The sequence below is a fragment of the Schistocerca gregaria genome, unplaced genomic scaffold, assembly GCF_023897955.1.
Source record: "Schistocerca gregaria isolate iqSchGreg1 unplaced genomic scaffold, iqSchGreg1.2 ptg000255l, whole genome shotgun sequence".
NCBI lineage: Eukaryota > Metazoa > Arthropoda > Insecta > Orthoptera > Acrididae > Schistocerca > Schistocerca gregaria.
The window spans coordinates 220818-237397 of NW_026061761.1; the positions used below are offsets into that span (position 1 = coordinate 220818).

The following is a 16580-nucleotide window of genomic DNA, read 5'->3' on the forward strand; positions in this document are numbered from 1 at the left end:
CTATGGAACGTCTCTTTTCCAGTCGTCCCAGGGCAACGAGACCATTTGGGATTCGTGCTAAGCATTTGCTTTAGTCCCTTGGTGTGGAGCGTGTGGCCCCCCAACGACAAGGTTTTACTCGCCTACCTCCCTGGTTGCTCCAGAGGCCCAGCATCCTTCTAGACTTGTCGGAGAACCGGAGGAACTGCACTCCGGCGTTTGTTTTTACCGCCTTATTTTACGATATTTTAAACCAGCATCCGGACCATGTACCTGTATTCACAGATGGCTCTAAACAGGGGGACTCTGTTGGTTGTGCTGTTGTTTTCCCTGATCGAGTCGTCAAGTTACGGCTTCCTGCGGCGTTTACCATCCTCGATGCCGAATTGTTTGCAATCTTGCGGGCATTGGAGCAGATGAGATATGTTCCCAGTATTAAGTTCCTCATCTGTTCTGACTCCCTGAGTGCCCTTCAGATCATGCAACACTTGAACCCAGCGGATACGGTCGTTCAGAACATCCATGATGCCCTACTCCACCTGCAACGGCAGGGGAAGAAGGTTTCTTTCTGCTGAGTGCCGGGGCGTGGGTATTAGGGGAAACGAACTGGCGGATGTGGCTGCCAAAGATGCATGTTCCCTCCCTCACGTTGTTGAATGTGCCGTCCCCCTCTATGCTGTAACTTCCCTTTTGCGTTTTCGTGTTATGCATCAATGGGAAGAGGAGTGGCTGGCAGTTTCTGACAATAAGCTGCGTCTGGTAAAGGCCACTACGCGACCATGGCGTACGTCCTACCAGTCATACAGGCGGGATGAGGTTCTCCTCACTCGCCTCCGCATTGGGCACAGTCCCTTAACGCATGGTTTTTTACTCCGGCGGGAGAACCCCCCAATCTGCAGTGCTTGTGGCGTCCAGATTACTGTCCTCCACATTTTCCTTGACTGTCTTTTATTCTCTAACCAGAGGGCGGTGGTTTCTTTGCCACCGGATTTGCCCTCTATTTTGCAAGACGACGCAGCGACTGTGGTTAAGGTCTTACGGTTTTGTGTCCTGTCCAATCTGTTGCCTCGGATTTTAGGGAGAGGGTTTTAATGTGCTGCTGGGTGACTGGCTCCCCCAGGTTTTAGGTAAGAGGTCCGCCAGTCACGATTACCTCCTTGTTTCCCTTCGGTTTCTGTTCTCTTTTCCTTGTGTTTCCTTTCCTTTTTTAGTGTGTTTCTTCTCCTCTTGTTTTGCCTCTGTATGTGAGCATTTGGAACTGCGTCAGGCCTGTGTCTTTTAGCCGTTCTCCTTGTTCGGTGTCCGTCTTCGTCCCTTCACCGCATGTGTTCCTATTTCTATGCGTTTGGGCGCTGATGACCACGCTGTTTAGCGCCCGTAAACCTCAAACAGACACACACTAGACCACCGCGGCCGGCAAGAATTAAAGAGTGAGTACTCAGGAGGGAATTGTTGACGTTCAGAACATCATGAAAAGGGTGGATGGGAACCTGATGAAATGTGACTCCTTCATTCTTACTTTCAATACTCCCAAACTCTCAGCACAAGTCAAGGCAGGATTTCTTCGTCAAAACGTACGGTCGTATGTCCAAAACCCAATGCGCTGTTTTAAGTGCCAGCGTTTTGGGCATACAACTCTAGGGTGTAAAGGAGAAGCGATGTGTGGCATCTGTAGTAAGGCTGCCCATGACGCAGTTGACTGTTCGTCTCCTGTCAGATGTATAAACTGTTCTGAATGTCACCCTGTTTGGAGTAGGGACTGTAGAATCTTCCTAGAGGAACGTAAAGTACAAGAAATAAAAACAACTAAGCGTATCCCCTACAGTGAAGCCAAAAAGATCTTTAAGGCCATGCAGCCCCCCATATTCGTTACGTCTTTCGCCTCCATTGTTCAGAGGCTGCCTCCAAAAGTCGATGCATCTACACAGACGGAGGTTGTTAGTGTTAGCACGAAGACCTGCACATCTCAGTGGACTTGCAAGGCAGCAAGTGTATCAGAGCCTGTAGCCCCTCCTCGAACAGCAGAGAAAGGTACAGTAGCCCCAGGTATCTCCGATGGCTGAGGCTGTTCCAAAGCTCAGCATTGTCAAAACACTCCAACTCCAGTTCCAGCAAAGCCCCCTAAACAAAGGAAAGCACACGTCAATCAGCACCAATAGATTGAATCGGCTGGTAAACCCTCGGATCATGTTAATGTGGTCCCACCAGACGCTTCATCAGACTCTCCCCCAGAGCTGATGGAACCTGAGACTATGGGGCAATCATCTCGCCCCAAGACTGAGCCTCCACCCGCTGCAGTCTCCCTGCCCGGCGGAAAGAGAGGCAGAAAATACAACCACCGTGATGGATCCCATATTACAATGGAACCTGAAAGGGTTCAGGACACATGTGGAGGAACTACGTCTACTGATTCATGATAGACCTATGTGTGTATGTCTGCAAGAGACAAATTTCAGTGAAATATACACCCCTGAGCTACAAGGTTATGTCCTCCACAAAAAGGACGACCTGAGTGGACAGAGAGCTCGAGGAGGAGTAGGTATCTTCGTCAACACCGACACCACTCCTCGCCTCTCTCCCTCACGACGAATTTACAGGCAGTTGCAATATTAGTACATGTTTGTCATATCCTAACAGTATGTTCGCTTGATGTGCTCGACGAAGAGGCTCTCAGTGATCTTCTTACACAGCTCCCCCACCCCTTCATCCTCTGTGGTGATTTTAATACACACAATATGCTTTGGGGTTCTGTGAGTACTTCCCCCAGGAGTAGAGCAGTCGAGAGGCTTTTTCTGTCTTCCAGTGCCTATTTGCTAAATACCGGTCAAAGCACGCAATTTTGCATTGCAACTGGGTCGTTCTCTGCCATTGATCTATCGCTTTGCTCTCCAGCCATCACCCACACTGCTGTATGGGAAGTGGTTGATGACTTACACGGTAGCTATCACTTCCCCATCTGGATTCACCTGCCACATGCAGTGGAACCGGAAAGGAAACCGCCTCGATGGGTGCTCGGTAGAGCCAACTGGGAACTGTATAGTGAGCTAGCCCAGCTTGAACATCGAGTCAGTGTCCAGGAATGGGTGGATCATATTACTGAAGTGATCCACCGCGCCAGTGAAGCGTCCATCCCACAGTCCACGGGACAACCGAAGCGGCAGCCTGTCCCTTGGTGGAGCGACGAGTGCCGCTCTGCAATCAGGGCTAGGCGGGCAGATCTGCGTAGGTACAAATGCCGGCCAACTGTATAGAACCTTGCAGCCTTTCGGGTGGCGAGGGCAAAGTGTCGTCGGATTATACGAGAGAGCAAGAACAGGTCGTGGCAGCAGTTCCTGAACACCATTAATCGTTCTACACGAAGTTCCATTGTATGGGAGACCATCAGGAGGATTTCTGGGAGAGGTGGGGGGGGGGGGGGTGGCCCATGGCTGCTATAATGTGGAATGGTACTCTCCAAACGACCCCAAAAGATACTGCCCAGCCTACGGCGGCTCATTTTGCAGCTACAACTGCAACCGCCAGTCAGAATCCGGCTTTCCAGCCCCACAGAGTGGCTGCTGAGATGAGCAGTTTTGACTTCCGCTCACGCAATACAGAAGAGTACAACTGCCCATTTTCCATGTGGAACTGGATTCTGCATTGTGTGGGGCTCGTGATACATCCCCTGGTCAGGACAGAATCCACTATAGCATGCTGCGGCACCTCACAGGGAGAAATAAAGAAATCCTCCTCCGACTTTTTTATCTTGTACGGATGTCCGAAGTAGTACCCGTGGTCTACGGGTAGCGTCTCTGATTCATAATCAAAACTTCTTCGGTCCCTTGTTCGATCCCCGCCACTGCCTACATTTTGATAAATAATCAGCATTGGCGGCCGAAGACTTCCGGCCTCATTCTGCCAACGGCCTTCTCAAAGAGGACGGAGGAGCGGATAGAGGTTCAGGGCACTCTCTTGTCCTAGGGGTGGGAAATTACCCCTATAAACGGAAGAATCAGCAATGATCAACGACATGCGGGTGCAGAAGCCAATGGAAACCACTACATTAAAGACACGGAACGTGTATCCACAGGATATGTGGCCTGTAGTTGAAGAAGTGTCATGATGATCTCTCTATTGGCAAAAGATTCCGGAATAGTCCCACATTCGGATCTCCCGGAGGGGACTGCCAAGGGGGAGGTTACCATGTGAAAAAGATTGAATAATCAACGAAAGAATAATGTTCTACGAGTCAGGGCGTGGAATGTCAGAAGCTTGAACGTGGTAGGGAAACTAGAAAATCTGAAAAGGGAAATGCAAAGGCTCAATCTAGATATAGTAGCGGTCAGTGAAGTGAAGTGGAAGGAAGACAAGGATTTCTGGTCAGATGAGTATCGGGTAATATCAACAGCAGCAGAAAATGGTATAACAGGTGTAGGATTCATTATGAATAGGAAGGTAGGGCAGAGGTGTGTTACTGTGAACATTCAGTGGCCGGGTTGTTCTAATCAGAATCGACAGCAGACCAACACCGACAACGATAGTTCAGGTATACATGCCGACGTCGCAAGCTGAAGATTAACAGATAGAGAAAGTGTATGAGGATACTGAAAGGGTAATGCAGGATGTAAAGGGGGACGAAAATCTAATAGTCATGGGCGACTGGAATGCAGTTGTAGGGGAAGGAGTAGAAGTAAAGGTTACAGGAGAATATGGGCTTGGTACAAGGAATGAAAGAGGAGAAAGACTAATTGAGTTCTGTAACAAGTTTCAGCTAGTAATAGCGAATACCCTGTTCAAGAACCACAAGAGGAGGAGGTATACTTGGAAAAGGCTGGGAGATACGGGAAGATTTCAATTAGATTACATCATGGTCAGACAGAGATTCCGAAATCAGATACTGGATTGTAAGGCGTACCCAGGAGTAGATATAGACTCAGATCACAATATAGTAGTGATGAAGAGTAAGGTGAAGTTCAAGACATTAGTCAGGAAGAATCAATACGCTAAGAAGTGGGATACGGAAGTACTAAGGAATGACGAGACACGTTTGAAGTTCTCTAACGCTATAGATACAGCAATAAGCAATAGCGCAGTAGGCAACACAGTTGAAGAGGAATGGACGTCTCTAAAAAGGGCGATCACAGAAGTTGGGAAGGAAAACATAGGAACAAAGAAGGTAGCTACGAAGAAACCATGGGTAACAGAAGAAATACTTCAGTTGATTGATGAAAGGAGGAAGTACAAACATGTTCCGGGAAAATCAGGAATACAGAAATACAAGTCGCTGAGGAATGAAATAAATAGGAAGTGCAGGGAAGCTAAGACGAAATGACTGCAGGAAAAATGTGAAGATATCGAAAAAGATATGATTGTCGGAAGGACAGACTAAGCATACAGGAAAGTCAAAACAACCTTTGGTGACATTAAAAGCAACGGTGGTAACATTAAGAGTGCAACAGGAATTCCACTGTTAAATGCAGAGGAGAGAGCAGATAGGTGGAAAGAATACACTGAATGTCTCTGTGAGGGTGAAGATATGTCTGATAAGATAGAAGAAGAAACAGGAATCGATTTAGAAGAAATAGGGGATCCAGTATTAGAATCGGAATTTAAAAGAGCTTTGGAGGATTTAGGGTTAAATAAAGCAAAAGGGATATATAACATTCCATCAGAGGAAACAATGATCGAAATAAAAGAAAGGTTCAGGAGTGGAATTAAAATACAAGGTGAAAGGATATCAATGATACGATTCGCTGATGACATTGCTATCCTGAGTGAAAGTGAAGAAGAATTAAATGATCTGCTGAACGGAATGAACAGTCTAATGAGTACACAGTATGGTTTGAGAGTAAATCGGAGAAAGACGAAATAATGAGAAGTAGTAGAAATGAGAACAGCGAGAAACTTAACATCAGGACTGATGGTCACGAAGTCAATGAAGTTAAGGAATTCTGCTACCTAGGCAGTAAAATAACCAATGACGGACGGAGCAAGGAGGACATCAAAAGCAGACTCGCTATGGCAAAAAAGGCATTTCTGGCCAAGAGAAGTTTACTAATGTCAAATACCAGCCTTAATTTGAGGAAGAAATTTCTGAGGATGTACGTCTGGAATACAGCATTGTATGGTAGTGAAACATGGACTGTGGGAAAACCGGTACAGAAGAGAATTGAAGCATTTGAGATGTGGTGCTATAGACGAATGTCGAAAATTAGGTGGACTGATAAGATAAGGAATGAGGAGGTTCTACGCAGAATCGGAGAGGAAAGGAATATGTGCAAAACACTGATAAGGAGAAGGGACAGGATGATAGGACATCTGCTAAGACATGAGGAAATGACTTCCGTGGTACTAGAGGGAGCTGTAGAGGAAGACAGAGATTGGAATACGTCAAGCAATTAATTGAGGACGTAGGTTGCAAGTGCTACTCTGAGATGAAGAGGTTAGCACAGGAAAGGAATTCGTGGAGGGCCGCATCAAACTAGTCAGTAGACTGACGAAAAAAAAAAAAAAAAAAAAAACGTGGATGTTCGGTCACCTCCCCGACTCGTGGCGTGAAGCAATTTTAATTCCTCTTTTAAAACCTGGGAAAGACCGCACGCGCCCGGGTAGTTACCGTGGTGTTGCCCTCACTAGCTGCGTGGGAAGAACCTTAAGGCGGATGGTCAACCGCCGCCTTGTCTGGATGTTAGAATCCAGACAACTCCTTAGTCGCTTTCAGTGTGGGTTCAGGAGGTATCGCTCCACTGATAACCTGGCCCTCCTGGAGACGGCTATACAACAGGCTTTCCTGCTCCAGCATCATCTGTTGAGAATATTTTTTGACATTGAAAAGCCATTCGACACTACTTGGTGGCATCTTATCATCAGGCAGCTCCACGAATGGGTTCTTCGTGGATGTCTTCCCAATTTTATTCGGTCCTTCCTGTCGCCACGTTATTTTCGGTACCGAGTCGTACTGTCTAGTCGCTTTGAACAAGAGAACGGTGTCCCTCAAGGTAGTGTTCTAAGTGTGACGGTCTTTGCTATTGCTATTAATAGTATTACGTCTATCGTGAAAAGTCTTGTGCAGTGTTCCTTGTTTGTGGGCGATTGCTCTGTATTTTGCTCTTCTTCAAGCCTTGCAACGACGACTCGTCAGTTGCAACTCACTCTGCGACGTTTGGATGAATGGGCACAGAAGAGTGGTTTTAAGTTTTCAACTGATAAGTCAGTGTGTGCTCTTTTCAACCGTTCTCGTTCAATTTTTGACTTGCCTGAGTTGAGGATGAGGGACACCGTCTTTATTTTAAAGACACGGTGAAGTTTCTGGGCCTCACTTTTGATTCTAAGCTTACGTGGCTGCCACACATTAAGGAACTGAAAACACGCTCTCTTAAGGCCCTGTCTATTTTAAAATGTCTTAGTCACCACACATGGGGAGCAGACATGACCTGTCTGCTCCGGTTTTACAGAGCCTTCCTGCGGTCCCTGCTTGATTATGGATGCATGGTGTATGGGTCTGCAAGACCCACCTATTTGAAGTTTTTGGATGTGGTGCACCATGAGGGGATTCGGTTGGCCAGTGGGGCGTTCAGAACGAGCCCCATGCAGAGCCTCTGTGCAGAGGCAGAGGAATCGCCACTTCACCTCCGGCGGCGTCTTCTAATGGTGCGCCAGACCTGTCAAACATTATCCACACCATACACACCACACTGTTGCTCGGCCTCCACTGGAAAGGCTTTCTCGCAACCGGCAACGAGCAACAAGGCCTTATGGGATTCGTGAAAAGGATTGCATTTTACAAATGGGTGTGCCCGGTTTTAATGTTTCACGTCGAGGTTGGAGCAGATATCCACCTTGGCTCCTCCAGAGGCCCAGACTGATTTCAGATTTGGCAAATTTTAAGAAAGACAGTACATCAGATTTTACTTTCAAATCTTTGTTTTTAACATTTTAGGTAGGCATCATGATTTTACAGTAGTCTACACTGGTGGATCCAACAGGGGGATTTTCTTGGCTGCTCAGTAGTGTTCCCCGAACGTGTCATCAGGATTCGCCTTCCCCAGGAATAAACTGTTTTTTTCCGCAGAACTTCACGCCATCCTGAAGGCATTGGAGCAGATACGGTGTACTCAGGGCAAACACTTCCTAATTTACTCTGACTCACTGAGCGCCTTACAGTCACTGCAGAACCTGTACCGAGCGGAGAAGTTGGAACAGCAGATTTACGACCAGCTGTACATCCTCCAACGACAGGGCAAGCAAGTGTCGTTTTGCTGGGTGCCAGGGCATGTGGGCATACGGGGAAATGAACAAGCTGAATGAGCTGCCAAGGACGCCTGCAGATTACCGGAGGTGACACAATGTTCTATTTCTTTGCAAGGTGTCGTTTCTGTGCTGCGGCGGAAGTCTATGCAATTGTGGGAGGAGGAATGGCTGGCGGTGAGGGAAAATAAGGTTCGGTTGGTAGAACCCACCATCCAGCCGTGGTGTCCCTCCTGCCGGTCACCTAGGCGGGACGAAGTGACCCTTACACGACTTCGCATAGGGCACTGCCCTCTTACTCAAGCCTGCTTACTACGGCGAGAGGAACCCCCGCTGTGTGATGTGTACGAATCACTGTACGCCACATTTTAGTTGAGTGTGATTTATATCGTTCTGTCAGGGCGGAAGTTAATATTAGTGGGGCTCCGCCCTCGATTTAACGATTAAGAAGCCAGACATCTCATCATGCATGCATCCATGACTAAGACTCGAAATCTGGAACTAAATTTTTTAATGGAACTTTCTACCCGCTCCACTATCTGGCAACACAGCTGCAGAGTAGTGAATGCAGATACTTTCTGCTCTCGTGATTATAGTGTTGCCTTTCTCTGACGTCCATTTTGTATCGAAAATGTACATGGGACAAATATTTGTTACGGCCGTTTATGTAACATGCTGCTAGCATGCAAGGAATCACGCTGTTGCGTCCAAGGGCACAGAGTTTGGTTCTGTCTGTGTATCTCACTGAGTGTGCGCCGAGTCAGATGGGTAGGGAGCACTGAAAAGGGCGCAGGTATTGGTGCGTGTTTGCCCAAGAGCACGGTATCAGCACTGGACGGCGGTTACACGGCGCAACGTTGGAAGTCCGAGGCTGATTGGTCATACTGTGCAAAAACTAAGTTTGTTGGGTGTTTGGATGAATCAGTCACTACGTTTTGTGGGCGTTATGGAATCCAGTAGCATTATCATGGTTCTAGTCTCTCAACACTAACAACACCAAAGGAGAGTTTCCTAGTACTGTAACAATCACATTTAATCGCGTCACATCTCTACCTGACGTTTCAGAACACGTACTGAACTGCGAGACACACTGTTACTTTACAATAGTCTCATGTGCTGCCTAGAATGAGACAGTGTCCTTGCATCATCCGACTATACGACAACACTCCTCCATTAATGGGACGTGGGACGACCCTATGAAGTCTTAACATTTAACATTTTCTTTCTTTATTCAGTGAATCTATATGGACCGGAAAAATGTCCCGACTCAGTTTAGAAGTGTGTTTCGAAGCATATATAGCAACTCGCCAGAAGAAGAAACGTGATTGGGAGGAAGGGTGTGGTGTCCATTACCATTTACTGTTCCTCCCAAATGTGTACTAGGTGACTACCGTAAGAGATTGGTGCACACACGCCTGCTGTTCCAGACATCGAGTCGTCGCACCAGGCGGGCCGCATCTGCAGCTTGGTGGGCGTGGAGGGGGGCCACTCGCTGGGTGGCAGCCTCTCCGTGCTGCGCACCCTGTACGCCGTGGGCGTGCGCTACCTCACACTCACCTCTACCTGCAACACGCCCTGGTGAGTGCCTGCCGCTGCAGACTGCTGTATAGTCTAGATGTCGTCTTGCGACATCACCATTACCTTCGTCATCGTCATTAGCCATTCAACAGCCTGTCTGTGCTGTGATACTCTATGCCAATGGTGTGCACTACTTCACACTCACCTCCACTTCAGATATGCCCTGGTAAGCAACAGCCTGCTCTGGATTGTCGCACTACATGCACCACTATTATCAACCACCCAGTAGCTTGTCAATACTGAGCATGTCCTATACCACTGGCACATGTTACCCCACATTCAGATCCACACAGAACAAAGAATTTGGTCTGCTTTAGACATTCCCTAGAATCATCACTATCACTTTCATTATCGCCATTTGCAGTAGCAGTTCTTGAAACATTGCTCGATCAAGATCTTCCGCAACTGATGTTCTATTCGTAAGCTTGGTCTTTCAAGAGGTAAGCCCATGAACATACTAAAAATTTCATCATATAAAAGTTTAGTATCGCAATAAATATTCGCCACAGCAGCAAATGTACGAATACAGCAGAAAAATTACTTACGACGTGACCAAACAAACTGGATATGGGGCTTACAGGTCACAGTACCAGTGGAAGAGATATTAACAGAAAACCATCGAGTAATATAGAGAAAAAAGAACTTAGATATATGATTTAGTTTACAAGCTTGTGTATAATGTACTGCAGACTGTCAGATTACGTATCACTACGTCACATAACTCTGTTATTGTGAATAACTAGTGCCTCACCTTAGTAGAATAATTCTTATTGCGGATGAAAGCTGAAGCTGATAAGGATATGTTGGAACAGAAAAAATGAAGAAGGTATGTGCTTGCTTCTGCTAGATAAGACTAAGTTTAAAATTCAAAAAAATGGCTCTGAGCACTATGGGACTCAACTGCTGTGGTCATCAGTCCCCTAGAACTTAGAACTACTTAAACCTAACTAACGTAAGGTCATCACACACATCCACGCCCAAGGGAGGATTCGAACCAGCGACCGTAGCAGTCGCACGGTTCCGGACTGAGCGCCTAGAACCGCGAGACCACCGCGGCCGGCTTTAAAATACAACTGAAACGTTCTCAAAAGTCGTGGAATGCAATGAACATGTATCACACAGAAATCTCAACATCAGTAGATTACTGACTTGTGCAGTCATAGTTGCAAACCAGTATGTATCTGCACTTAAACATCGACCACAGCAACTCAGACACTGCCTCCTTCAGAAGTATTTTTCTCATATATGGTTTCTGTCAGTAAGGAGTTCTGGATTTTCACCAAATCAATACTTGCCACTTGATACTGTGGAAGTTAAACCAACTTCAGACATAAAGTTTGCAGTGGTCTCTTGAAGTGCTCTTGATGAAAGTTCTTGAAAGCAGATTACAATTGCTCTTTCTAAAACATGGAGAGAGTGCTTAAAACGTGATTGTGAGCTCGTACATTTTCAGCTTCTATGAAGCTGTCTGCCATATCACAGGATATTACATAGCACATGAAACAAGGGCAATGTACAGTTATTTTAACAGTCCACTCTTTCAGATTAGTAACATCTAACACTCGTCAACATCAGCTTATATAAAATTTTTGGTGTCTCTGGCTGACCAATTTCTATTTTGACAAAAGAGTGGTTGAACATTGTTGTGTAAGGCTGTGAACAAAACAAGAATGAACATTTAACTATTTCCCCACCACTGTCTGACACTGATATTCTAACAGTCAGTACTCATCCAATAAATTATGACTCATCAGCTTTCAATTAAAATTGTTTTCAAGAGTTTTCTCACACATTCCCTACACCAAGAATAAACTTGCCTCTAAACCTGATGCAGCCCACTTTGCGTATTAGACATAATTGGTTAGAGCACCTTTGGTTGGAATAAGTCATGTTCAGCAGCATTCTTATAGCGATCATACTCATTTAAGTTGCTTTATGTTTACCTCACCATGGTTTCCTAGTTTCATTTCAATTAGTATAGCCTGGTATATTAATCTACATAACAAGCGAATACTTGTGTTCTAAATATGACTAAATAAATTCTTTTCAACTATAGAACTAATTATAGAACTGATTATAGAAAAACACAGAAAATCTTTTTGGAGTATTTAATTTCGCACTTTTCACAGATTCTGATTCCCTATAAAAATGGAATGTACTTATGTATGCATTTAAATCACAATTTTCTATACATGAAGTTATAAATATCATGAGTTATTATGAATACCATTCTAGAAATTTTAATAGAGTATCTGCCCATTTGATACGATTACTCTATATTGAAAGTTCAATACAATATATTATTGAAAAAAATAATAATGCAGACAATAGTTATCTGTATGAAGATATATTTCAATTTAATATGAAATTTTGTGTAAGTAAATTCAGGTACTTCTAATAAATGTCCTACTTATTCAGAATCACATTTGATAATAATTACAAAAATAAATCATGAAAGTCAAGAAGGTTAATGCATATTTAAACTCATTACATATTTCAAAGCAAATACTTTAATAAGAACCTTAAGAAGTTACACACTACACCTCTAAAATTTTAAGAATATAGATATCAAACCACAAATATATATGTAATGCTTTTCACTTACCATTCCTTTTACCAGTAATTATTTAAACTGAGGATTATAAATGACCATTGACACATAAATGTGGACAGTATCTTTTATAAATTATAACATCATGTCTATGAAATATAAATACATTTAATAACATTTGGTAAATTCATATTTGGTAAAATCGCATTACATTATATTTTACCTCCTGTTAATTGATTCATTCATACATTACCTTCTGTAAACTCATAACAAAAGACTGTCATCATTAACAAGGAATGCAAAGTTGAACATTAAATGACAGAAGTAGCCAGTGTCACCTGCTTGTGTTCTGTACACTAACAAAAAATAATGATTTGTGTTGATTTTATCCCACTGATAACTTCTGGAACAGCTATAAAGTATTACACACACATATTAGGACAGTTAATAGCATTGTCGGTGATGATAAACTATAAATAAGCCTTAATAATAGGCCTTAAAAACTATTAAATATACTTGTACAAATTTTAAGTGTTTTAGTTGTAGGATTTAACTGTTTTACCAATTGTGTGTAGTTTCTTAAAGCGGTTAATCTGCATAATAATTTTTTTTATATTAAATCTAATTGTACTTTGCAAATCAAATGGAGAATTTTATGAATCTTTTAAGTTTAACAGTGAACCATTATTTTTAATAGGACGAAAAGTGGTGCATGCTGTTTTCATACAGGCTGAAGGAGTGAGAAGAGGTTCCATACTCAGAAGCTGGATTTCTACATGCCACATGTATTGGCTGACAAATGGTGCATGGAACAGGTCTGCAGTAGTCTCATGCAGTGCAATGAAAGGTATCACTTTTAGACACAGCAGTAAGTGATGTTAAGTACCTTCAGTATCACAAGGTTCTTTCAGATGATAAATCTTAAAGTGGTTCAAATGGCTCTGAGCAATATGGGACTTAACATCTGTGGTCATCAGTCCCCTAGAACGAAGAACTACTTAAACCTAACTAACCTAAGGACATCACACACATCCATGCCCGAGGCAGGATTCGAACCTCTGACCAGAGTGGTCATGCGGGATAAAGCTCAGTCAGCAGAAAAAGAATTGCTCTCACTTGGACTGATCATTTTTCATAGTAGTAATATTACTAGGAATGTTAGGTATTGTAGATGACTTTCTAATAATTTGAGTTATCAGACATTAAGCTGTAAAGGCAAATGTATAGGTCTATATAGTCCATGGGATGGAAATGGAACTTGATTCTTGAAGTGGTTAGAGAGATAGTTGAGATTCAAGTCACTTATTGGATGAGAATGGTTGTTACAGTTGCTGCAACAAGATCATAGTGAAATGTGACAGACTGCTAGGTCGTGAAGGGCTGAAGAGCTATTTCAGAATAGGATGAAACATTACACAGAGTTATTTAACACTGCAAGAATGCTAAGGCTACTGACATACAGCTGTAGATGTTGCATAGAGCTCCCCACCTCACTGTAGTGGCAGCAGCTGTGGCAGGCCAAGATGGGGCAGTTAGGGACGATACTTGAGAATGAAAAAGAAATTTTGAGCTCATGGGCAAATAAGAGTGAATGATCCGATGTGCCTCACTTTCATGTGTAACAGATACCCCATCATCTGTCTAATTCAGAATCGCATAATGGCTAGTACAACAGGAAATCCAGCACTCACTTATGGCATAATGTTGTCTGATCACTGCTCCCTATTGCGAGCTTATTGCATAAGCATCAGCAGTTTCAGTCATCAGATTTCAACTTAGCCAGCAACTGAGGCATCTGTGTGCTTTGTGCTTCGCAGAGGGAGAGTATTACTCGCGAATACTCTTTTTTTTTAAAAAAAAAAAAAAAAGAACAAAAAAAAACAAACAGATCAAAATGCCAAAATGAAAAATATTGTAGCTAGGGGATTCAGTACAAAAGTTAAGCAGCTATGAACTGGGGCAATAATAAGTTATTTTAGTCCTTTTTGTCACCTTCATTTACAACTTAAAACCACTTAGCAACAAAAAAAATTATGAACGTGTTACATTGCATACTGAATATATACATTGAACAATCTGTATAGCTAAATTTCTGTGTGCATGGCTACATCTTGTCTTTGACATGAAATTATTGATTAACAGGTAGAAAGAATGTTCACAGAGCCATATGTACATTAATAGTTTACTGAGATTCTATAGAAATGAATCAGTTATGGTCTTTTGTAATCTACTTTATAAACAAAAGGCTTTATAAACAATAGTGAACATTTTATACATTTTCAATTTTTAATGGAATATCCCTAAAAATGTAATTTTTTGAAATGTTGTATAAGAGGTTATTTTTATTACAGAGGATAAGCTTACCATGATCTGGTAACTTTCCATGTATTTTCACTATCAGTGTTTTGGATACAATAAACATACAGAAATTTCTCTGGTACCAGAAAGAAAATTTAATGAAAATAATTGAGGAATTTGACATGTGGGGCTTAACTGAAATTTATGGAATTACTATGTACCTTTTTGTAATATTAATAAATAAATCTTAAGAATATGTATTCTGATGAAACTGCTAAGGTTCTTGAAAGGAACAGAGTATAAGAATATATCAAACTGATAGTACTAAGCAACATAAGTGAAAGAAAATATTATTTTAGAGTTTGACATACTTGTTGTACTATAGTTAGCTAAAAATACCGCATAATCCACTCAATCACACCGAAAAGAGTCAAAGGAAGTATTTGCATTTGTAGTGGAGGGCACAACAAAAACAAATGTAACAAATTATAAAACCCTACAAATTCAAACTCAATTCAATATTTGTCGTCATACATGCAGACTTTATTTGGATTTGAAAATCTTGTAATGACAGTATATCCCCAGAAATAGGACACATGAATAATAAAACAGTGCTTGCACACTGTGCATAATGCCAGCAGTCTTCACCACCACCACCAGTCGTCTGTACGAACTGAGGATGGCCTCAGACCCCATAATGCAGGAGTCTTTGGTACTACCATGAGCCACGACTTACAGATGATTGTACCCTTCCCGCTCGATAGCCGCAGGCAAGATTGCTTCCACATCTCAGATAGGGTCCACTGGCATACATACCCAGTGCACACTGAGTTTCTTTCCAACCCTGAATGCTATCACCCGAAAGGGCTCCATAATGTGCCTAATGATGGAGCTCTCAATAACTAGGTAACCCCTGCCCATGTGTGCCTGGTCAGACCCTGCTGAAGGAATGGCCAACCTCCACATTGGCGCTCTGCCTCGAACAGCACAAATGCATTACTACCCACCTCTCACCCTGCTGTGAGAGTGGATCCACAGTGTCGAATAAACTAGGATGTGTCTCAGTAACAGAGCCCATGGGCGAAACAAGTGACACTTAGGGCATCCCACATGACGCATCAGATTCTCTGCCACTACTACACTCGGAGACAGCAGCGTCATGGTGGCCAACTATAGCCAGAAACGCATTCAGCTGTTTGCAAACTGTGGCCGGAGCCACCTGCGTCTACACACATCATGCACACTTCCTATTCATGCTAGCAACAATAGCTCAAGAAGTAAACTATAAAATGAGACAGAACCTTAGATATGAAACTTGCCATCCTCCTAATGTCTCACCATTGGAGGCAGATGCCTTAATCCTCTCCAGCCCAGTGATACTATATGGCATTGTGATATTCAACTGTTTTTCAAGACCAAGCTATCAGTCCAAAGATCATAAACAACGCTGCAGGACTTTCCAAAATTCATTATAATTAATTCGGCTACCATGAGTTCGACAAAACAGAGAGCATCCAGCTACAATGCATTGACAAATGAATTGTTACATTGTGTCTAAGGTCCAGTACGTCCAGCAGACTTTGAAAACATTATATGAAGGTAATGGAAGCTAGGTAATTTGACAACAGAACTAATAAATGTTTGTTGAATGTGTAAATTAAATAGTTGACTCTCAATACGTTTAACATGCAGGACAGTCGAGGCAATGTTGAGATTTTTTCTGGCTTGTTAAGCGCACACATGTTGAGTGTAACAGTCATCTGTGATCATTTTTAAAGTATGTGCTGCCATTTTGATGTTTTTTATTAAAATAAAGCACTTTCAGTACAGCCTCAGTATGTCAGCCTTGAGAATGAACCAGCAGGTTCGAAACTAGTCGCCAAACATACGTATTGCATCTTTGGCAAGATTGATAATAATCGCTTGATGAAATGTTGTAGATGATGTT

General features: G+C 43.1%; 1 protein-coding gene across 1 annotated transcript in view; it reads left to right on the forward strand.

Annotated features, from left to right (window-relative positions):
* LOC126305108 (dipeptidase 1-like) overlaps window positions 1–16580 on the forward strand; it is a 144887-nt gene that overhangs the window by 56609 nt on the left and 71698 nt on the right. The window contains exon 6 of the mRNA XM_049992017.1: window positions 9633–9783. Coding sequence (XP_049847974.1) covers window positions 9633–9783 — 151 coding nt within the window. The remainder of the gene's footprint in view (window positions 1–9632; window positions 9784–16580) is intronic.